Source organism: Bacillus rossius, chromosome 13, assembly GCF_032445375.1.
Source record: "Bacillus rossius redtenbacheri isolate Brsri chromosome 13, Brsri_v3, whole genome shotgun sequence".
Taxonomy (NCBI): Eukaryota; Metazoa; Arthropoda; class Insecta; order Phasmatodea; family Bacillidae; genus Bacillus; species Bacillus rossius.
The window spans coordinates 33,815,080-33,839,516 of NC_086340.1; the positions used below are offsets into that span (position 1 = coordinate 33,815,080).

General features: G+C 37.5%; 1 protein-coding gene across 1 annotated transcript in view; it reads left to right on the top strand.

The window, feature by feature from the left end:
* The first annotated feature begins 2,797 nt into the window (after nt 1-2,797).
* The window catches only part of LOC134538441 (putative hydroxypyruvate isomerase), a 61,759-nt gene continuing 40,119 nt past the window's right edge, over nt 2,798-24,437 (top strand). The window contains exons 1-2 of the mRNA XM_063379768.1: nt 2,798-3,299; nt 15,581-15,692. Coding sequence (XP_063235838.1) covers nt 3,098-3,299; nt 15,581-15,692 — 314 coding nt within the window. The 5' untranslated portion in view covers nt 2,798-3,097. The remainder of the gene's footprint in view (nt 3,300-15,580; nt 15,693-24,437) is intronic.

A 24,437-nucleotide genomic window follows, 5' to 3' on the forward strand; every position in this document is an offset into this window, starting at 1 on the left:
ACCCCCCGGACCTTTCACAGAGGTCGGGTGACGGCAAAATATATTATAACAATTATATAAACAAAAATATTAATAATACAATTTTTCTTAAAGTTAAATTTGTATTCAATAAACTGTAAGTTAAAAAAAACTAGTGTGATAAATGATAATATTTGAACCACAGATAATATAATTTCACGTTGGTCTCTGTTTCCGAAATCGAACACTCTAACCATTACACTACCGAAGCTCTAAGGAATTTAAGAGGGAAATTATGTATTATAACTGTGAATGCCACAGTTATTTTAATTATTTTTAATGGATTCTGGGTGTCCCGAAGTAAATTTAATTTTTCTGATGGTGATATGTACTTTATTTACCCTTAAACTCATTTTCTTCCAAATCCATTGTACCTACTCGTTTTGTAATCGATATGTAAATAAATGGGTGTGTTTAGTACCTGAAAATGTAACCACCGGTCACAAACAAACACTAAACTCATTAAAAACACATATCCTATTGCTTTAGCACTTCATATTGGATTTATATAAGTTTAAAAATACGTAGTCAACGATAATCAGCCATTTTATACACTGCGATCTGAACAAGCAATTGCTTGAGACATATCTGCAGTGGTCTTGGCAATGACAGTCTTATTCGTGTTCTTAAGTAACGTCTCAACGTCTATGAAACATGCTTATGCGATGGTGATCTCAAGCAAAGACTATGATACAAGAGAATGCCCTCTCAGAAATAAGAAATAGGGTACTAATTTAAGATGGTCTTCAACAAGACTGTCTTGTTTGCGGTCTCTTGAGACAATCTCAAGCAATGTCTATTGCACCCAAATAAAAATGCATATAAGAATTTCTTGATGAAGGAATTGTTCAAGAATAACTGTGAATACCACCTTTAGAGCTGTAAGTACGGCAAACAAGATCTTGCTTGAGCATGCTGTCTTCATAAAGTTCATCTCGTTCACGGAATATGAAACATGGATATTAAAATGGCCGCCTTGAGAAACAAGATGGTCTTAGCCATGATAGTCTCAAGATAATGCTAAAGACACGACTATGAATACTAGCCGTACCCATGGACGCATTTCCAGTGGGCTACATGACCCGAATGGTCCACGTAACTGCCTCAACGCATGAGACTCTCCACTGGGCAGAGTGAAACCATAACATCTACTTCCACCTAAAGACATCCATTACATTTCCGCATAGCTCACCTTAGTATTGAAATTTTTTTGTAACTATCTTATAAACAAAAATACTGATAGTTATATTTTCTTCGAATAATTTCAATACATTGGTTACCAGCATAAATACGAAATAAAAATTATCTACTTGTGTTTAACATTGATTCTTAAAGCTTTACCCACTCTCCAGTTTCGGAGAAGAAGAGGAACAGATTGTTTACATATTATCAAAACACACATTCTGTTTATCAATACACTGATGTTATTTTAGCTGACAAAGTGTTGTGCTATACTTTTATTAACGATGTTTTGGTTAGTTCATCAATCACAGTTAAAATTATTTTCTCGCACTATTATCACCTCATATGATCCAAGGCTTGGCAACATCTGCATGATTACATGTTAAACTCAGTTGTAGTGATGGGCAGAACGGTTCTTTTGACCGAACCGGTACTTTCGGATCAGTTCCGTGAAAGATTCGTTCAGAACGATTCGTTCATCTCGGTCATTTCGTTCTTTTCTGTGAATAGGATCTGGCTCTTTTATCAGGTGTCGTAACTCGTTCATCCTTTAGAGTATTGGCTACGTGTTTGCTTCCAGCCTCCCCTCGTTATCGCGTGACCCGATAACGAGAGGGGGCTGGATCGCGTGGGTGGTTATCTTTATCTACTCTGCATGGGTAAATGAAATTTCAAACGTCTAGTTGTATACTGACTGTTATAAAATTATTGACTGTTGATCGCTGCAAATGCTTCATGCAGTGATTCTATATAATACGGGAGCATTAAATCTAAGAATGTTAGGTACGAAAGTGATCTTTCTTAACTTTAATTTGTAATCGCACTATTATAGCTAGTAGGTACTTGAACATTGCTTTTCGTAGCCAGTGAATCACAGTTGCGTATATGAAACAAGATTATTTATATTGTATTACTTTTTAAGTTACAAATATTAATATACAGGCTATTTACACTCTAGAGAGAGTAAAGTGTTTACATGTAGACCAACACATTTAGAGAAAAAAAGACAAAAATTGAATACTACTACTGCGATTCAGTATGAAGAGAGAAAAATGAAGTAGGTACATTAATTAACACCTAAATGGTAAGTGTGAACATTTGTAGTTACTTTCCCTGTTATTTTTAATTCATGTTTTTTTTTCCCCCCAAATTTGTGTATGTGAATGTGAAAACGCAATTTTAAACCACTACTTAACAGTTGACATTTTCAGGTATAGATACTTTTCATGTTACCCTATTTTATTTGATCAGTTATCGTTTGCTCTTATGAACATGCTCACGCTGTGATTACTAATTCTTCAGACTCCTGACGTCATGAATCATTTCACGAACGAATCAGACCGGGCGCGTGGCCGGTTCTCTCATCTCGTTCTCTCGTTCTCTCCGCGTTTTCGTTCTTCCGAATCTTTCAAGGTACCGGCTCTCAAAGAGCCGGTTGGTTCTCTCGTTCTCTCCGCATTTTCGTTCTACCGAATCTTTCAAGGTACCGCCGGTTCTTTACATCGCGAACGAATCGCAAGATTTCGTTCTCTCAAAGATTCGTTCTTTTTGAACGAATCGTTAACGAACGACCCATCACTACTCAGTTGGACAGAAAAATAAAGAAATGTTTATCTAGCTCTCGAGCAGTGTTGCTGAGATTTGATATTTCCTTTGGTCTGCTATTGGCCAGTAAACTCAGTGCTGGCAATAGTAAATAGAAAGCGTCCTATTATTATTTTTTTTTAATTTTGTAAACAAAAACCACGCAATTGTCACGTGCCATGTATGTCAAATGCAAATAAAATTTTTGTTGTTGAATAACGTCTACTCAAAGGCCTTTGGACTCGAGTATCTTACTCTGTAGATAAGATCAAGGGAACCGTTTAAACTAATTAAGAAAGTGAGCAACTTGAAAATGTCACTAAAATTAAAGTTTTGTGCTAATTTGTCGTTCATGTTTCAAGAAACGAATACACTATTGGAAAGGTATATGGTAGCGAAGGAAGTAGGTTTCAAAGCCGTTGAATGTGCTTTTCCGTACGATTTCTCTGCAGACGCTGTTAAAACTGCAAAGGAAACTGCTGGTGTTGAACAGATTTTGATCAATGTGTTCGTAGGCAAGTGATATTTTGTTAATAATTAAATGGATACTTTCTACGGAGTCCCTGGCAATTTTTTGTCGTAATGGAAGTTTGTTAAACTATACTTTCTAAATAGAATCAAATAATTTTTTATGCTTGGAAATGTTGAGTGACGATTTAAAATAGTATGTTCGATAAAGAAATTCCGAAAATGTTTACTTTTGTTTTTGATAAAAGTCCGAGTCTCATTTGAGTACTACTGTTATAGTCATTATAATGGAAATGGTCATCCGTGGCCAGAATGTCGTATTTATGGCTGAAGGTCGTCGGTTCAATCCCACCACTCAGGCTTGAACTTGATGCAGATTTATGACTGAGCCAGCACCCAAGTGGTTCAGTATAATTGAAGAATATCTTCCACCACCTTGGTGCCTAACAGCGTGATGTCATACCCCAAACAAAACATACATCAGCAAAAGTTTTGTATCGAGTATCCAAGTCTATCCCTTAATCCTAATGGCATTAATAATACGTTCATCCTGTGGTACATGATGGTTGCTGTTTTAATTTAGTATAATAGATCCTGGATACAACATAATTGTGATATAACAATGAATTATGATTGTATTATCAGATCAAATAAAAATCTGAAATGAATATTTTTTATTCCTAACATTGTTTGTATTACCTACCTACCTATAATATTTTTGTTTTGTCCAGGATCTTTCAACGTACTAAATTAAAACAGTATCATGTACCACAGGATTAATCATTCAGGATCATGCCATCAGGATCAAATGATAAACTTGGATTTGTGATACGGAACAATTACATCTAAAATTCACAATTTAAAATTCCTTGTTCTCAATATTAGACATAGGTATAACTATCTTATTGCATACTGATCAGTACATTACAAGAGGATGAGCCTAATAAACCCCAAGGATTTGTGAAGTAGTTAACACTTGCTAATAAATTTAATTAAGGATGTATGTAGTATAGGTCTGCTAACCTAACAAAATCAATTTTAACCTAACCTTCATGGGTAGATCATAATTTCAGAGCCAATTCATTAACTGTTCTGTCTCTTGAGAGTGTATGTTAGGTATTTCTTTGTGAGCAAGCCATTTCATACTCCATTAAGCTTTTTCGTACACTTGCTCTTTTTTTCATCAACACATGCATTCTTTTGTAAACAAAGTTTGCAAAGATGAGAACCTTAGCTTAACTCATACCCACATGAACATTTTAAAACATTGTTTATAATCTTTGAATACAAAAAACTAAAACAACAGTTGGAAACGGAAAACGTATAAGGTCAAAGTTTTAGTTTGGTATGTGTGGTGATATTGGTTTTAACCTCTTAGCAACCTTTTAGCAACCTCTTTGCATGAACATTGTTTAACCTTCAATATTACCTCTTATTCAAATCTATGTATTAATTCATGTAACAATCTAAGTCATGTTTTGTGCTTAATAAAGCCTTAGTTTCTGAAGATAAGGTTTATTATGTCAATTTATTAAGCACAATAGATCTCAAGAGCGCATATTATCAAATACCAATAAGGGTTGAAGACAGGCCGTACACCGCCTTCGAGGCAGCAGGAAAACTCTGGCAATTCAAACGTATACCAATGGGCGTCACCAATGGAGTGTCTGCGTTCCAGAGGAAGATGGACGAGATCAAGACCAAAGAAAGACTACAAGGAGTTGACATCTACTTGGACGATGTGACGGTGAGCGGAAAAGACCAATCTGAACACGACTCCAATCTACGAAAATTTTTAGACGTCTGCAAGAAATATAATTTAACCATTAATCAAGAAAAATCCCATTTCAATTTGAAGTCTCTTAAGCTCCTCGGTTATCTCATCGAAAACAATATACTCAAACCAGATCCCGACAGACTTAAGCCACTGATTGATTTCCCTATCCCTAGAAACAAAGCATCCTTGCAACGAGCACTAGGGATGTTCGCTTATTATTCTAAATGGATTCCAAAATTTTCAGATAAAATACGTAGATTAGTGAACTGTAAAGTATTTCCTATGGCCCCTGAACTAATCCAAGACTTCAACAATTTACAGAACTGCATAGTTAAATCCTTCGTCGTTAACGTAGAGGAAGACATCCCATTCTGCGTCGAAACAGATGCCTCTGACGTCGCCATCGCCGCCACTCTGACTCAAAACAAGAGACCAGTAGCCTTCTTCTCGAGAACCCTCACTAAGAGCGAACAACACCATTCAGCTGTCGAGAAGGAAGCTTATGCGATCATTGAAGCCCTTCGGAAGTGGAGGCATTACTTGATAGGAAGAAAGTTTCAACTTATAACCGACCAGAAGTCTATTTCTTACATGTTTAACATTCGGCATCCTGGTAAAATCAAGAACGAAAAATTTACAAGATGGCGGTTAGAACTTGCTCCTTACAACTATGACATCATCTACAGACCGGGGAAGGAGAACGTGGCGGCTGGCGCTCTCTCTAGGACTTGCGGCTCGCTCCATACCTTCGACAGACTTGTCCACTACCACAAGGCTTTGTGTCACCCAGGGATCACCCGGATGGCTCACTGGGTGAAGAATCAGAACCTTCCCTACTCCATCGACGAGATACGCCGAGTCACGTCTTCCTGCAGAACATGCTCCGAAATCAAACCTCGCTTTCACAACAAGCGGAGCACCCTCATCAAGGCCACCGCACCCTTCGAACGGCTCAGCGTTGATTTTAAGGGACCATTACCATCCAACACTCCTCGGAAATATCTGTTAACGGTAGTCGACGAGTACTCCAGGTTCCCTTTTGCCATCCCTTGCAACGACCTATCCTCCACAACCGTCATTCAAGCACTAAATCAGATCTTTACACTCTTCGGATATCCTTCATACATTCACACAGACAGAGGCACATCCTTTATATCCAGAGAACTTCAATCATTCCTACATTCCAATGGAGTTGCTACTAGTCGTACTACACCATACAATCCGTGTGGAAATGGCCAAGTAGAACGTTACAATGGGATAATATTGAGAACTGTATCGCTGGCGCTGAAAACGAAGGGACTCGTGATAACGCAGTGGGAGAAGGTGTTACCTGAAGCGTTGCACTCCATCCGCACACTGCTCTGTACTGCTACTAACGCTACACCCCACGAACGTATGTTCTACCATAAGAGAAGGGTCAGTTCTGGAGTTACTCTTCCTTCGTGGCTTACTACACCAGGGAAAATTCTAATGAAGAATCACGTCCGTCAGAGTAAATATGACCCCCTGGTGCAAGAAGTAACTCTGCTTGAGGCGAACCCTGACTATGCTCTGGTTCAACTTCCAGATGGTAAGGAGACAACAGTCAACCTCAGGCATCTCGCTCCTGCAGGGGATATTGTCAACAATGAATCTAACTTAGAAGACGTGAATTTTCCAAACCTCGCTGATGATCCTAATCAACACACTGAAGCATCTGAAGACACCCAGCTGAACCTCACTCCAGAAGATTCACCTGCGAAGAACATGAATGATCAAGACCTACCTCAAGTGAACCCAATTCGGACTCCACCCAGATCTCCTCCCAGACCTCAACCTCCACTCCGGAGATCTTCCCGCACCACTAGACCTTCTGAATATCTCAAGGACTATGTCCTTAAATGAAGAGGGGGCGAATGTGGTGATATTGGTTTTAACCTCTTAGCAACCTCTTAGCAACCTCTTTGCATGAACATTGTTTAACCTTCAATATTACCTCTTATTCAAATCTATGTATTAATTCATGTAACAATCTAAGTCATGTTTTGTGCTTAATAAAGCCTTAGTTTCTGAAGATAAGGTTTATTATGTCAGTATGCTACGTAATTATTTTAAGTGTGTAAAACTTATGGCCATACCTAATTATTGTTTTGTCAAAGGCTTTGGTGTATGTGGAGGGTAGGGACTTTAGGTTATTTTGCTAGCTATCCTGCGCTGGATTATCAAAGATTTGAAATATCTCTCCCCACTTTTTAATAATATTTGCAAATAAGTATCTGTCTGCTTCCCAGAGTGTGAGTGGAGTGAGTTCTGAGGGCACACCCACCTACCTGCAGTATTTTATCCCTTACTTTAAATAATTAACTAAAAAAATAAGTAACACAACTAAATATTTAAAAGTTACATGACATAGATTTGTAACAAAAAAAAAGTAATTTAATTTATTTATGTGCTTTTGCAGGACACTCAAATAATATTAGTAAAAATTTAAATCAATTTGATAAGTTAAACTTATTTTTCCAGAAAACACTTTTCAGGGTTCTACAATTGCAATTTAATGAGGGCAGTGTCCAATTTTATCTTCTAAGGGCACTTAGCTAGCTATATTTCCATGAAAAGAGCATGTCAAACATTACTTCTTAATGTCTTTGTTCCGAATTCTCTCGAAGGGACAAATCCACTCTGGAATGTCTTGTTCCACCAAGGGACTTGCCAATCCTTTTCCTGATCTCTGGATCTTTGTAAAAAGTTTATATTTTAATGATTATTTTTTTTTGTAAATTGAAACTATTATAATTTGTGAAACTTTCAAAATGGATAAAAGTTAAGCACATACAAAAAAACAGCTTCGCTAATATATTGATAAAAAAGGGTATATAATGTTTTTTATCAATTCATAGAGTGTAAATTTTCAGGTTTCTTCATAAAACTGACCAGCCATTCCATGTTGAAGTCAACCATATAACCATTTTAAAAAAAAATGGGTGCGTGTACTTATGTACGCATGTGAGAAGTTATACTTCTTTGGCATCATTAAAGAATAGTTTTTAATTGCATGCAAATAATTAATTACAATAAAATAATAAAAGGGATGGAAAAAGATAATCAACAAAGTCAATAAAGTTCAGTTTAAATTTGAAAAATTTAATAAATAAAATTTATAGAATAATAAATATATATGACATAATTTGTACTAAGTATTATAGGATTCTTAATTTTAAATATTTATTATTGATTATCTAATATTTTAAAAGAAAATAAATAAATTTAATAATAAATTCAAAAATTTAATTTAAGTTTATTCATTTTTAAAATATTTATTATTTTCTTAAATTAATAATCACTTTTCATTTTTATCAAAAAGTTTTCATTAAATTTGTTCATTTATTTTTAAAAATATATATTATTTATTAAATTTAATAATAAATATTAAAAATTAATATTTTAATTTGATGTTCGATTTATAATTTTTATCACAAATTTTTTTGTTAACTGTTTTATTAAATTTATTTATTTATTTTGTAAATATTAAATAACCAATTATAAATATTTAACATTAATAATTTAATAATATTTAGTATTAATTATATTAAATAATAATATTTTAATTTATATCAATAAATAATATATATGGTTCGATAACCCCAATTATATTGGAGCACTTGAACAAGTATAAAGGCACTATTTTTTAAAATATTATTTACGAATAGTAAGTAATATTAATCAAAATATTAAATTTAAATCACCACTGAATATAATTTATTAGCACATATATAATTCACACTTGTACTTATGAAACTAAAATATGTGTTGTGAATGTAGAAACTAGAAACTTGTGGATAAATATTATAAATATGAAAACAGTGATCAGAGGTGATGAGCGTGCCAACATGCGCGACTAATAGAGGTTCTATTTATATTTTGTTGGTAGCTTTTTTTGAGACTTAATGAGCGGTTTAGCAGGCAGCTTCAACCTGTTAATTTTGTGTTACAGCGTGCATCTTAAAATTTCACTCTCATCATTTTTTCATAACGCGCCTAGAAGAAGTACAACTTCAAAAAAGTAAAAAAAAAATACCTATGCCGAGTTTTGAACCACGGCCCTTCAGCATATTGACCGCACAGCATAACCACTGCTCTGACAGAAGGTTAGGAGGAAATGTGTATTATATTTATGTAATATCATAATAATGTGGTTTTTTTTAAATCTTGGAATTTCCTCTTCACTATGACTATTTTAGTTTACCAAAATAAATTCCATGGTAATTTCACTATCATAAAGTTTCATTTGGCACACCAATACGTTTGCTATGTCCCCTATTGTGGGTATATGTTCATACACGTGAGTCCGCCATCTTCCTGTGAAAATGACGTCACATGGTGCGCGCGCAGCTTCAACCTGTTAATTTTGTGTTACAGCACATCTTAAAATTTCACTCTCATCATTTTTTCATAACGCGCCTAAAGAAGTATAACTTCAATAATCTAATAAATGTTATTTAAATAATTGTTCTAGTAGATAAAAGTACAAACAAGTGAGATCTGAAATTATTTAAAAGTAAATTGACATATTTTCAATTTTTTATGATTTTGAAGTTTGCATCAGGTAATTGATCAGAAGTAGTTTTCTGAAGTGCAAGTTGAGAGTGCTGTAACTTAAATAAAACACTGATTATTATCAGTTGACCTAGCTCCTGAAAAAACCCTGTTGTGATTGACATCTGCAATGAGTGTATCAGAAACATTTCAACCCTCTTGCCAATCAGTTGAGACATCAAATACATGTAAGCAATGGATTGACTTTGATGGTCACCCTAAACTTGCTGCATATTTGTGGCACAATTGAAGAAGCAATTGGAAACCTTGAAGGAAAATTATCATCATTTAAAGTCCATTGTTTTGTAAAGTCAATTCAAGAACAACACTTTGAGCAAAAATAATATTAAATGTTACAGTTGATCAAGAAATTCTACAAATAAACTTTGCAGAAAATTATTCACTAGTTGCACAAGATGAGATCCAAAGTGCACATTGGAGCAACAAGCAAGTGACGTTATTTACTTTTGTATGGTACACAATGTTTTGCAGTAATAATTGATTTTATATCATATGATAAAAGCTGTGTATGGCTTTTCTAAAAGAAATCATACACTATTTAAAAGAACAATATGGCATTAAAGAAGTTTCAATTTTTTCTGATGGCTTTGTTGGCCAATTCAAAAATAAATTTACCATGTCAAACTTATGCTGCCATATTGAACAAGATTTTGGCATAACAGCAGTGGTGTAGCTAAGGTGACTGGCGCCCCTGGCCGAATTTGAAAATGGCGCCCCCTCTTGGATTAAAAGAGGGGGGGGGGGGGGGGGGGTTCAATAACACGAAACCGTTGCTGCAGCTCCCCCCCCCCCCCCCCCTGCTCCAGCGCCCCTGGCGGGGGCCATCCCTGCCACCCGCTTGCTACGCCGCTGCATAACAGGTGAGTGGTGTTTCTTTGCAACATCCCACGGAAAAGGAGCCATTGATGGAGTAGGTGCAACAGTGAAGAGGATGGTATGGGACAGAGTAAAATCTAGGCAGTTGGTTGATTCAACAGCTGAAGAATTTCATAACATCTGCATTAATCTCTGTAAAACCAAAAGGAATTAAGATAATGTTTCTGGATTCTACATCAGTTATCCAACACTGAGACTTCCTGGCCAAGAGATGGAAAAATGTAATACAATCAAAGCACTATTTCCGAGCAGTAAACCAGCATTTTATTGTCACTGGAAGAACTGGTAGATCTGAATTTAATGCACTTGAAATCTGGCTAGATTGTGAAAGTGATACTGATTCACAAGTTTCATTTCATGAACCTGAACGTGAGAAGTCCGATTGCAGAAGAAGATTACATTATGAGGATGTTTATTCTGATTTGGATGAAAAAATTATCCTAAAAGGCGTAAACAAGAATGATGTAGAAGAAGAGGAATACGTTTTAATTGAGCACACAGGTGAAGGCAATTTGAAGAAGCATAGATATTTTTTCTTTACCCAAGGTTGTGTACAAAATGACAACGTGGAAGTGATTTATATGAAGAAAGTTGTGTCTACCAAAGAACAACTTTTTAAAGTAGACAATTCAACCATATTTGTGGTGAATATCACTGAAATACTAGCAGTAGTGCTCCCAAATCCAGAATTAAAAGAAATGGGAATAGAATTTTCTATCAGTTTTAAAATAAAGTGCATTTGTTATTCAATAATAAATGAGTTCACGTACGTAATGTTTTCTATCTAATATTATTTCAGACTGTATTTTCCAATGTGAGATTTACGTAATAAGTATAAAAATAATATTATAATTCCTTTATTTCAGCTTTGCATTAGGTTATCAAGTTCCTTATAATAAAAAAAATGAAATTCCTTGAGAGTATTATTCTTTAATTTAACATTCCTGTCCATAATGTACCATTCGTATCATACCACTTTTTCTCCATCTATCAATTAAATAGTTAATATCACTGTGAGTTTTTGTGAAAAATTCTGAAATATAATAATTTTATCCATGGAAAAAGTTACCACTCAATCATCCATTAATTCTATAATTAATCACAGAATTTTTCCTTTAAACTGTGGGTTACTTTTACTAGTTCTCAATTGTATCCTGTTGGTAACAAAGTATTAACTAGTGCTTGATAACATATTAAAAAAATAAACAAACAATCATAGTTTTCAAAGCAAATGATTCACCAAGTCTTGAGTAAATGTATCTACAATAAAACATATTTGATTAATTAATGGTTAATTAACTGAGTTTATAAATAGAAAAAAAAAAGAAACAAAAAATGTCTCGTCTGTAACAATGGAATGGCTGCAAAACATGTAAAAAATAAATGTAAAAAAATTGATTATTTTCTTGCAGTAATCAAACCAATACAATTAGTTATTTAATAGTGTATTTTGGGATCGTTAGATGGTACTATTTTAAGTGAGGAAAATTGCATGGGTTTCTTTGCACTAAATATACTTATGACATCATAAATTTACTAATTGAAACACAAAAAATCGAACGTTTGAGGGTGTCTGAATCAAGAAAAGCTTATTTTGAAAACAAAGGGCACATATGTTATTGGTCATGGAGGGATCAAGTGAAGTTAGTAATGCTCATCACAATGAATTAGGACACAGTCAAGGACTGATTACTACTGCAGTATTCATGATATTGTTAATGTATTTACCTTGGGTGACAAGCCTTTCTTTAATTGTTTTTATTCAAATTTTCTGAACCATTCCCGGATTTTTCAGAAATTCTGAAAATTTCTTGGCTATTCCAGTTTTTTCCTTGATGTTTGACTTGCAAAGTTTTGGCCATTAATTGGCATCAAGCTTTTGGCACTACCTATGTTACCTAAAATAAAATTAACGAAGAGTTCATTCTTCCATGTTGTTAGATCACCTACCATTTTTTCTATTATTTATTGGTTGCATACGGGGTGAAACTATTTTCAGGGTGTCTACTGACCCTGGAAAACCTGGAAAACCTGGAAAAATCAGGGAATATTGTAATCAGGGAATAATCAGGGAAAAATCAGGGAATTTTTTCAAAAATCAGGGAATTTTTGTTTGGTAGGTTATAGTTGGCAATACTTTTTTGTTTATTGATCAGCTTGCATTGACGTAGCATCAAGTGTATCCCCTCCCATTTTTATTTTTGAATGGCAAATAATGAACAGTTCCCACGTCCATTTTCTTTTATTTACCATCGGATTCGGAAGTTGCATTTAATCACGTGATACAAACTGGTTCAAGCTGGTCTGTAATCCTGCTGACGTATGTGCTGCGGCATGTTCTTCCCGCGCTCGGATTATACCGACAGATGCATTTAATTTTAAGTAATTATGGATGCCCCCAACGTAAACTGGGCATTTTTGTTAGCTTTGAAAATACATATCACAGACACTTTTGGTGAAGATTCGCCATCGTTGCTAGAAATTGGTAGCTGTGGGCTTCATAAAGTCCATGGTGCTTTCAAAACTGGAATTTCTGCTACACAATGGGACGTTGTTAGTTTTTTGAGGCACAGTTACTTTTTGTTTAAGCATGTACCTGCAAGGAGGGCAGATTACATTAGAATAACTAGATCAGAGCTTTTTCCCAAGAAATTTTGTGCAATCAGATGGTTAGAAAATACTGCAGTTGCTGAGCGTGCCATGAAAACGTTACCCCACCTAAAGAAATTTGTTATTGAAGTTTCTATTTCATCTGTCTTTCAATGTAGGTAGTGGAAAGTGCTCTTGAAGATAATCTTCTAGAAGTAAAATTTACATTTTTCCACTCTTTGGCATCAGAGCTAGAATTGTTTCTTACAATGTTCCAAAGAAATTTGTTAGTGAAGTTTCTATTTCATCTGTCTCAATGTAGTGCTCTTGAAGATAATCTTCTAGAAGTAAAATTTACATTCTTCCACTCTTTGGCATCAGAGCGGGAATTGTTTCTTACAATGTTCCAAAGTGAAGCACCCATGGCACCTTTTCTGTATGATATACTGGTAGACATTTTATTAGCTTTGGCAGGAAAGTTTACTGAAAAGCTTTAGGGAAAAACGCAATGTATCTCGATTGGATGTAGATAACCAGGAAAATCTATTGCCTGCTAACAATATTAAGTTGGGTTATGCAGTACGCCATGCCATCAAGAAAGAGAAAGTACCAGAAAAGTCTGTCCTGTTACTGAAAATTGATGTTAGGACTTGTCCGAAGGTTATGGTAATAAAACTTCAAGGCAAAAGTCCCCTAAAGTACAAACTTACCAAAGGAATTTCCTGCTTATGTCCGTCTATGGCTTTAAATTCGGGTGTGAGGAAACAGCGTGTGAAGTACAGTTTAGAATTTTGTCTTCGAAACAGGTGGCTATCAGGACAAGAAGCTGATAACATTGAGTGATCATATCAGTTGGTATGTTCCTCGCATGATTCTGAAGCACTGTTCTCGTCTTTTTCTCGAGAAGATGGGCGCCTTGATCATTCTTAAGGCACATACAGTAGTTGCCAAAACAGGCCTTCTAAAGTTTGTGAGGATGATGATGGAAATGCATCATTGGAAAGAGGATTTTCAGTGAATTCTAATCTGCTGACTAAAAACTTGCAGGAAGAAACACTGATTGCACAAAGACAAGTGTATGACTTTGTTCAACGTTCTGGAGGTGTAGAGCATGTTGATATCATCAAGTCCATGTTACAGTATGTAAGAAATGCTAGTTGTAGGCGTAAAGAAACCCTGCAAACAAAACAAAAAGAAAAGGAAGCTACAGACAAGAATAAGGCAGAAAAAAGAAGAGTTGAAGGGGAGATCAAGGCATTGCAGTTTAAGAAGGCTCGAGTGTTGGATTGGGCTTGTTCTGAAGCAAGTGCTATAGACGCAAAAGTTGAGTCACTGCGAAATTTATGGGAGCTTCCTTTTACTAATGTTTTTTGCAAAAGTAAGTGTGTGAAATATTTGTAGCAGCATGTTTTATTTGCCATCAATTGAGTCACTTTGGCCACGTCTAGAAGAAGGTAATATTTTTACTAATTTAAGTAAGTTCAAATACTTTGAAAACCATCAATGTATTGTTATGCAGTTTTTTCAGTTTCATGGAATGTTGTAATTGTGTTAAAGAAAACCTGGAAATATTCTGTTTTAGACCTGGAAAACCTGGAAAAATCAGGGAATTTCATTTACTAGATCTGGTAGACACCCTGTATTTTTGTTCTGGAATCTCAGTTTGTTATTGAGCTGGTGTATGGACTCTCATGGATATGGATTCTCCCTAATTTCAAAGAATTGTATATTTTATAGTTTTAGAACTCTTTTACTAGGCCTGTGCGAAACTTTGACTACGCGAATCAATTGAAGCTCGTTTTAATATTTGATTTGACATTGCCAAGAAATTTGCTGTTTGTTTTATATGAAGCTTTGGTTGTGAAGCAAAGCTTCATGTCTGATGTGAAGCTTGGCGTTTGTTGCAAAGCTTTTAAACATGGAGACTAAGAATTGCTCGTGAAAATATTTAGCTTTTTTTTGTGTTGTATATGTTTTGTATGAATAAAGTTGGCTACTTAAAAAAATCAAATGTGGTACTTAGGTTTGCTTTTATAAACGCTCACTATTAATAATAAGCATGGTTATTTTATTATTTTTTGAATGGTTTTTATATACAGGAAGGCTCATTGGTTGATCACTTAATTAGTTTAAACATTACAAATGTGTTAAAATACTATTTTTTTTTTTCAGTCCAGTGTTTTATAAAATAAGTGTAGTACAGTCTTGCTGAGAACAATAGTCGCAATTAGTTTCGACTTCATGAATATTTTAAACATTCAATTTGATATTTGCTTCACATCAAAAACCAGTATTTGTACAGACCTATCGTGTATATGTATCACTATAAAATTACTTTTCTGTGTGTCTGCATTAACGTCATCTGTGGAGTAGAAGTACATAAAAAATTTATTGTTATTTTGTTGCTACAGAAATTTTAAGGATGTGAGAAGCATTTTTTGGTGACTGTGTGACACCATATTTAATTTTGATCTCTGAATTTTTTTTCAGGCGATGTTCGGAAGAAAGAGCTGGGTTTCGCTGCGATTCCGGGCCAAGAGGAGAAATTTAAAGATAGCTTACATATGGCGATCAAGTACGCAAAAGCACTCAACTGCAGGAGGTGAGCATACATAGTGGTTGGGTTCAGAAATAAATTTATTTTCCCCCTAATTTCCCCTGGATACCCCATTTTAACTTGTGTGAACATTGAGTGGCAATTGGAAGAGGGGTTTGTTAGTCGCTCAGTTGCCCTACTTCCTCTCCCTGGATTCATCGGTGACTTGTGTTAAGGTTTATGGCATAGTCTCACATACCATGTTGATTTTTTTCCATCATTGCTTTTATTTAAGGGCTATTTCTAAAATTTTAACTCTATACCTCCCTTGCATTTGACATTCAGCCTCAAAATTTGTTTATAAATATTTACTTAATTGAATATGGGTGTAGAGAAGCACACAAGTCTTTGTAATTATCATAACTTTAGTTTATATCACACGATGGAAGGCTTCATACAGGTTCCGCTAGAAGCTTCCAGGAAAACTGTTAGCCAAGTCTCCATGTCAGCAGGTATGGCTGTTTTTATGGAAGAAACTATCACATGTATAATTGTGACTGATGTAGTCCTAGCTTGTATGAATGATTGTAATAGGATAGTTAATACTTTTTGTATTTTATGAGCATGGATGTTTCTCATAATTGTCGCATAATGCTGTAACTACTTCAACAGACCACATGTTCACCGAGTTTCAAATAAATAATCAATATAACTTCAATCCCTCCAAAATATTACAGTTTTTAATACTAAAGGCTCACTGCCACTTCATTCTGATTGGATAAAATTTCACCTTCTACGAATCCTTCCGCAGAAATTTGAACACGACCAATTACAGAAACTTCCATGAAAACTGCCAGCGCTTTGCTAATTCTTCCACAGAACCATCCATACCTGCTGTCATGGAAGATCTTCCAAGGAAACGGTCATTGTGTGATAAGGGCTTAAAGCAACTTTTTACGCCCATGACTTTACACTGAGTAAATATATGTGGCTGAAAAACAAATGCAAGAGAGGTATAAAGTCAAAATTTTTGGAATAGCTCTTAACAAAGTAATGATGAAAAATAAATACAGTGAAACCTCATTAATACAAACCTGAAGGGGAGTAAAATATTTCAGTTTGTAATAACGAGGTTCATATTAATGAGGTTCTTGAACCAATAGGTAGAATAAGAACTCAATAAGAAATATTGAATTCCTACATGTCAGAGCACTAAAAATGTGGAATATTATTATTGTAATAGAAGCCAGATATTGACATGCACACTAACAAAATACACTTAGAAGCAATTTTAATAGTATAATAAAATACACTATAACAGACTGATAATTAGTATACATATACATATGTATGTATTCTTATTTAATGTTTCCAAAGTTTTGACAAAAATGATTAACATTTACCGTACAGTTAATTGCTGTTGAGTGTATAGCAATTCTTATGCAAAGTATGCAAGAAATATTTACATAGGTTTAAAAAAATTATTAATTTTTTTCTGGACACACTTATCTCTGTAAATATCATTTACAGCAGAACATATCTTCTCAAATCCTGCAATCAAGTCAATTGGCACATCACTTGCAGCAAGTACATTTTCCAGTGTACGCAAAGCACTGATTGTGTCACTTTTGCTTGGAAGTTTATGCACTACCTCACCATTGTCGTCATCACCATCATTATCCTGACTTGTACCACCCTCACAAAGTGACTGTACAGCGTCAGCCCTTGGTGTTTACTGTAATCCTCGTGAACCAACAAGATCTTCTGCAGTTAATCTTTGCACTGGTGTACACACTGTCATCAATATGAACAAACTCATTGAAGTCATTATCAACTTGCACATGTTCTTTTAACTCTTGCCAATCCTCTAAAGGTTGATCACAGTCAGGTTCTTCAACAGTTTTCTGGCCAAAACCACTTTTTGCAAAGCAATGCACAATTGTCTTTTGGCTGATGCTGTCCCACGACATGGCTATACTGCGGACAGCATCCAAAACTGACCATCTAGGAAGCTCAGTCTTTCCTTTTTCACACTGCCTGATAAGGTATTTCACCAAGCGCTGTCTGTAGTTTCTTTTGAAGCACTGTATTATACCTTGGTTGAGTGGTTGTGTCACACTTGTTGTATTTGGTAGCAAGAAGAGTAGGGTAATGTTTTCCAACTTCATACCATGAGCAGTATGTGCAGCACAGTTGTCCAACAATAACAAAATTTTGCGATTTAGAGTCGCCATTTTCCTGTCCAATTTTAACAACCACAACTGGAAACTTTTTGTGGTGACCCAAGCCTTACTGTTTGCCTCGTAATCTACTGGCAGGTTTTTTGCTGCAACATCTTTGAAACTTGGCTTGGCAGACTTGCCAATAACCAAGGGTCGAAGTTTAGTACTGCCATCTTGATTACAACATAGTAAAACTGTAAGACGAACTTTACTGTGTTTACCGCCATGGCAGTTTTCGCCTTTTATGGTTAGTTTTATTGGGCAACAGATTGTAAAAAAGCCCTGTTTTATCCATATTAAACACATCATGTGGTGCAAATTTACTTACGATGGTCTGTACTGACTGAAGCCAGTCACTCGTTGCTGTTTGGTCGACAGCTGCAGATTCGCCACAAATGGTTTTTGTGGCCAAATTATGCCTATCTTTGAAGCGTTGAAGCCATCCGTTGCTGCAATGGAAATCATCAATTCTGAGTCGCAGTGCCAGCTGATCAGCCTTTTCTTGGATAATAGGCCCGGAAATTGGAACTCTGGCGGCGCGCATCTGATGAAACCACTCCAGCAGTTTGGCCTCTAATTCGGAATGTTTACCGACGCGCATCCTTTTCTTAGTTTGATTACTACCTTTCCTGACCGCTTCTTCTATTTTATCTGCTTGCTTTAGAATTGTACTTAAGGTTGATTTTGATATACCAAACTCTTCAGAAAGTTCTGTTTTCGTTTTTTCACCCTGACGAACTGAATTTATTTACTATCTTAATTTTCGTCTTCAATGCAATTTCCTTGCGTTTACGTTTTGCCTCCATTTTTATGTGTGTATGTACAAATTCTAAAGTTTAATAAAATTCTCACGAGATAATTCACTTAAAATTTCATTACAACGTACACAAATATTAAACGGGTTAGGCGTAATATATATTTTGATTTTATTGGTCCGGCACAGATTCATGTATACAAAGGAAGTACAAAATCGAACGTAAATACAATCCCACGTGAAGTTCGATATATCGAATATAGTACAAACGCGAGTGATTTCTGAACATATCGAACACACGAACGAGTGATTTTGAAAACATAAGAGTTAAAAACACACTTCGGACACTCAGGCGGGCCGTATCTTTGTGGTAATCTTTGGTTCATATTAAACGGTAAACATGACTGTTTGTTTATACGGAAGGGAATTGTTATTGTTCGCTATACATAATGAGAATTTCGTATTAACCTAACAGAGAGGGGAAAATGGATGCTAGGAGACCTGCTAGGAAGGGAGACTTCTGGCCATTTGGAAAGGGCAAGGTTTGAGCAGCAGGGAAGAAGATAGCAACTAGATAGTGAGGAAGGTGGAGAGAAGGGGGGTGATTGTGAATATAGTGCCGATAGCAATGCTAGGGAGGAGGTGACAGCTAAAGTCAACAAAACTCAGATTGGTTGGACGGGGAGCGAGGAAGGAGGAAAGAGGGGGGTGGAGTTGGATAGGGCTGCAAGAGTGCTGGAAATCGGGGTTCTAAGGGGAAGGGGCACTCGTATCAGGGCGGAAGGGACAGAGGCGCAAGGGGGAAAATGCCAATATGTAAAAGTCGCAGTTATAAACTGTAGAAGTATATATAAGAAGGTGGAGGAGTTCTGGGGCAGGGTGGAAGCCTATGGGGCGGATATCATTGTAGCGGTGGAGACATGGTTGGACGAGGAAATTAGAGATGGGGAACTGAAGAGAGCACACTTTGAAATATTTAGAAGGGACAGGAACAGGAATGGAGGAGGGGTAATGGTGTGCATGCGAGAGGGACTCTGTGGTAGGGTTGTATGGGTTGGGGGGAGAGCGGAGTTATTGGAGATGCAGTTCCAGGTAGGAGAGAAAAATGTACGGCTGATTGCGGTGTACCGGCCACCAGGGCAAGGGGATGAAGCCATACGGGAGGTGCAGGACAGGTTGGACATGCTAGGGGAAGGCAAGTGGGTGATAGTGGCGGGGGATCTGAACATGCCAGGGGTGGCATGGGAAAAGGGGCCGGAGGGGATGGGGTCAAGGGAACAGAGATGGGCATCTCAACTGGCAAACAGAGGACTGGAGCAGGTGGTGACTGAAAGCACCAGAAAAGGTGCCAGGAGAGGAGAGCAGGATGACGGGAACCTGTTGGATGTGGTACTTGTGAGACCAATGGAGGCGGTCAGGGGAAGTGTGGTAATGGAGGGCATCAGTGATCACAGGATCCCAGTAGTGGAGTTAGACGTGGGCTGGAGGGAGAAAAGGGTAAGGAGGGGAAACGTGGTAAACTGTTGGGGTAAGGCTGATAGAGTGGGGGCAGAGGCATTCCTGAAGGGGGAATACAGTAGATGGGTAGATATAGAGGACCTCGAAGGTAGATGGGCTGCCTTAAGAAATATTCTGCTGCAGATGGCTACACGTTTTGTACCTCAGAGGAGGGTAGGCCAAGGAGGTGACCCTCCCTACTATGGAAGGGAGTTGAAAGTGTTGAAAAGGAAATGTAGGAGGCTGCATGCGAGGGCAAGGAAGCTTGGGGGAGAGGAGATAGAGGCGGAAATGAAGGCGCTTGGGAAGGAACTAGGGAGGAAATCGCGGGAAGCAAGGGATGCTTACATGGAACAGCTGATGGGGGAAGGGGGGACGGTAAATGGGACGGAGCTCTACAGATACATAAGAAGAGTGAAGGGTGAGGAGGGAATAGGGGTTCTCCGAGGAGGAGGGGGGCAGGAATATACAGAGGACAGGGAAAAGGCAGACTTACTGCAGGAGCAATATCTGGCAGTATTTACAAAGGGGGAGGCATGGGAGGGTAAAGAGGACGACAGTTTAATGGGCAGGAAGGCCTTTGAGCTGCGACTGACAGATGTAATTAAGGTGATCAGGAGGTTGAAAGGGAGAAAGGCAGCTGGGCCAGATGGTATAGGGAATAGTCATTTGAAGTTGGGTGATAGGGAGATTGGGAAGTACCTGTTGGAGGTTTTCAAGCAGTCTCTGGAGGAGGGGAAACTACCAATGGAATGGAAGGAGGCAGTGGTAGTTCCCATCTACAAGGGGGGAAATGATAAGGCGGAGCCAGGAAGTTACAGGCCGGTCAGTTTGACGTCCTGTGTAGGAAAAGTGATGGAGAGGTTGGTAGGAAGGTACGTAAAGGGGGAAATGGAAGATCTGGGGTGGGTGGATAACAGGCAGCATGGATTCAGGATGGGGTTCTCATGCGAGACCCAGATGGCTGGGCTGTTGGAAGACCTGGTGGAAGCGGTGGACGGGGGGAAGCAGATAGATGCAATCTTTATAGATTTTGAAAAGGCGTTTGATAAGGTCCCCCATAGGAGGTTAATGGAAAAGGTTGAGTTGCTGGTGAGGGATGGAAGGGTGGTAAACTGGGTGGGTGATTTCCTGAGGAATAGAAGACAAAGAGTGAGAGTGGGTGAGGAAAGCTCCGAGGAGGGGGAAGTGACGTCGGGGGTGCCACAGGGGAGTGTGCTGGGGCCTCTGTTGTTCACAATTATGATAAACGATCTGGGGGAGGGCATGAAAGCCAGATGGAGGCTATTTGCAGATGACTGTGTAGTGTATGAGGTTGTGGGGGAAGGGGAATGTTTAGCAGAGGACTTGATAAGGTTGGAGCAATGGACGGAGAAAAATGGAATGTCCTTGAATGTTGGTAAGACAAAAGTTGTCAGATTTACAAAGAGGAGGAAAGTCACACGAAATGTATATTACTGGAAGGGGCAGGAGATAAGAGAGGCAGCAGGATATAAGTACCTGGGGGTGACACTGAAAAATGACCTAGGATGGGCGGAGCACATAGAGGGGGTGGTCAGGAGGGGAAGGCAGGCGCTGGGGTTGCTTGGTAGGACCCTGCAGGGAGCTGGGAGGAGGACAAAGGAGAAGGCATACTCCACATTGGTCAGGCCAATGTTGGAGTATGCGGCGGCGGTCTGGGACCCCTACCTGGTGACTGAGGTGAAGGAGCTGGAAGGGGTGCAGCGCAGAGCGGCTAGGTGGGTGATGGGAATGTGGAGAAGGAGGGAGGGGCAGGATGGGAAACTGCATAGCCCAACGGAAATGATTAAGGAGTTGGGGTGGGAAACGTTACAGAGGAGAAGAAGAGTGGAAAGGTTGGTCAGGATGTTCAAGGTGCTGAAGGGGGAAGGGGGATGGGGGCAATTGGGAAGCAAAGTACATAGAGGGGAGTACAGAGGACGAAGAGACCACAGATGTAAGCTCCAGAGGGTGTGGAGGCGGACAGAGAGAGGGCGGAACACCTTCCTGGTGAGGACGGGGAGGGAGTGGAATGGGCTGGGGGAGGAAATGGTGGAGGTCAGGGATGGGAGGGAGCTGAGGAGAAAGTTGATGGAGGGGGGGGGGGAGAGGGGAGTGAGTGGGAGTTCTTGCCACCGGGTGAAAGCCCAATTGCAGGTTAAGTAATAATAATAAATCTTCATTGTGTTTAATGGGCATATTTCACGGGGAAATAGTAATAGGTAATATTAACGAGTCGTTCGTAATAAGCGGGATAATATTAACGAGGTTTCACTGTATCAACATGGTGTGTGGGACTGAGCATTAAGGGGTATTGATCCCTAAATTAAAATTGCTCAGATAAAGTTTTCCTTTCGTGAAATTGTTCATTACATTACAAATATGAGTTCCTGTAAAAAAATAAAAAATAAAAAAATTTATTAATGAATTTTTGAACATTTTAATTTAAAATTGTATCATGTTTTGCAGCACCTCCAGCATGAAGCAAGTGCAACATTTTTTTCAAGTAACTTGTTTTTACAAAACAATAAAGTATAAAGACTGCCCTGATGCAAAAAGATTCTTAAAACGGTGCTTCAAAAGTTTAAAATATTGAGTTTTAAATTCAGATGAAAATACATTTTTTCAAGTAGCGCTCTAGCAACATTTAACACTAAATTAAAATGAGTTTGTATCAAAAAGGTAGAAACATTTTACCACAGGTGCATTTTTAAATATTTAAATGATGTATATCTTCAACGATGTTAAGGTTTAATTGCGTAGCTTTCTTGCTGGAGCAGCTAAGACAAAGGCTTGCATTTTTCAAACAGATGTAATATTCAAAGGCCGTACAGTGCAGCGCTCTCGCGGCAAAGAGGCAAACTGCTTGGACTCGCCACGTATTTTCCCCCTACCCCTCTCCAAGGTTGTGTGAATGGAGCCGAGGTGTTGTTTGACATGCTATCGGCGGGGGATCACGCGGTCTTCTTTCTGCACGTGGGGGAGGTAGGCGGGGGGTGGAGGGATGAGCAGGAAGGGCCCAGAACAGCGTTGCCAGATGTCCTTCTGGCAGGAATGCTCAGCCACACGCAGTGGAAGGCTAGACTGCTCAAGCGAGTGGCAGTTCCGAGCGATATTGGGCACAGAGTGTTGTGTGGCTAAAATAATTTTTATAAATTTTGAGGGAGGTCGTATTGAGTGACGAGAAGAGGCCGCAATACAGTAATTAAGAAGTCAACGATGCATGGTATCCTGAAAACTTACACATTCCACCAACAAATTTAATAAATGAACATCAAGCAAATCTTTTGTATCAGTCATTGCATTCGTTATCAATTTATGTTTATCAACAAAAAAAAATACAAAAGAAAATAATTTTATTTTGCTTAAACAATTTTATGGACGCTTTTACTTGCTTACAGGCTTTTTAAGATTTATTATTGTAATATTTTCTAAAAATACACATAGAGGGGCTTATGTTCATTTAAACATATTGCGATATGTAGTAGTTTTTGCCATTCGTATATTAATTACACCTGTTTGTAATGGGCCGTCTGGAGGGGAGGATCGAAAGGGGCAAACGCCCAGGCGTCCAGTTATATGAGCGGTCCAGCCAAGATATGGAGATAAATAAATGGATTTATTAGTTACTTCGGTAATATAATAACATCCAAAATAACATGAATTAGTTATACTACAATTGTAAGGCATTCAATACAAGGTATACTAAGCAGTTTAATTATAGTGATGCACTGTGAAAGGACCTTTTTCTTTTGTAGATTTTCAACGGACTCGAGTCATTCTATGCACCATTTTCAAAGTGAGATACAATCTTAAATATCTTAATGCAAAAAATATTTGCAGTAAATTTTATCTTTGGCAATGCATGAAATAAGTTTGTTCTTTATTGAATACATTGCGCTTAAGGTTTGTTTATGAAAAACGTTTAATACAGCGATGGGAGTGGGAGGAATTGGGGACGTAAAGGAAGTCAATGTAACGTATTTGTGTAAAAAGAAAATTATTAATGACTTTCATTCGAACGAATATTAAAATATGTAATTCTAAATTAATAGGACAAAGATATAAGAAAGTTTGTGGCTTATGCCATTAACGTATTACGTCACACGCCACCGAAACATTGTCGCTAATTTTTAGAGGAATATTACCAACTGGGTGAGCGGAAAAAAATATAACTGAAAAACGCTTAGGCATAGGGTTTGGTGCAAGGTGTGTTAAAACGTATGACAAGTTGAATGTACTAATATACTAATGATAATAATGAAAACAAGTCAATAATTGTTTCCGTTAACGGGTTGAACTTAGGTAACATTAGTGTAAAATTTTAAAAATGCCTTT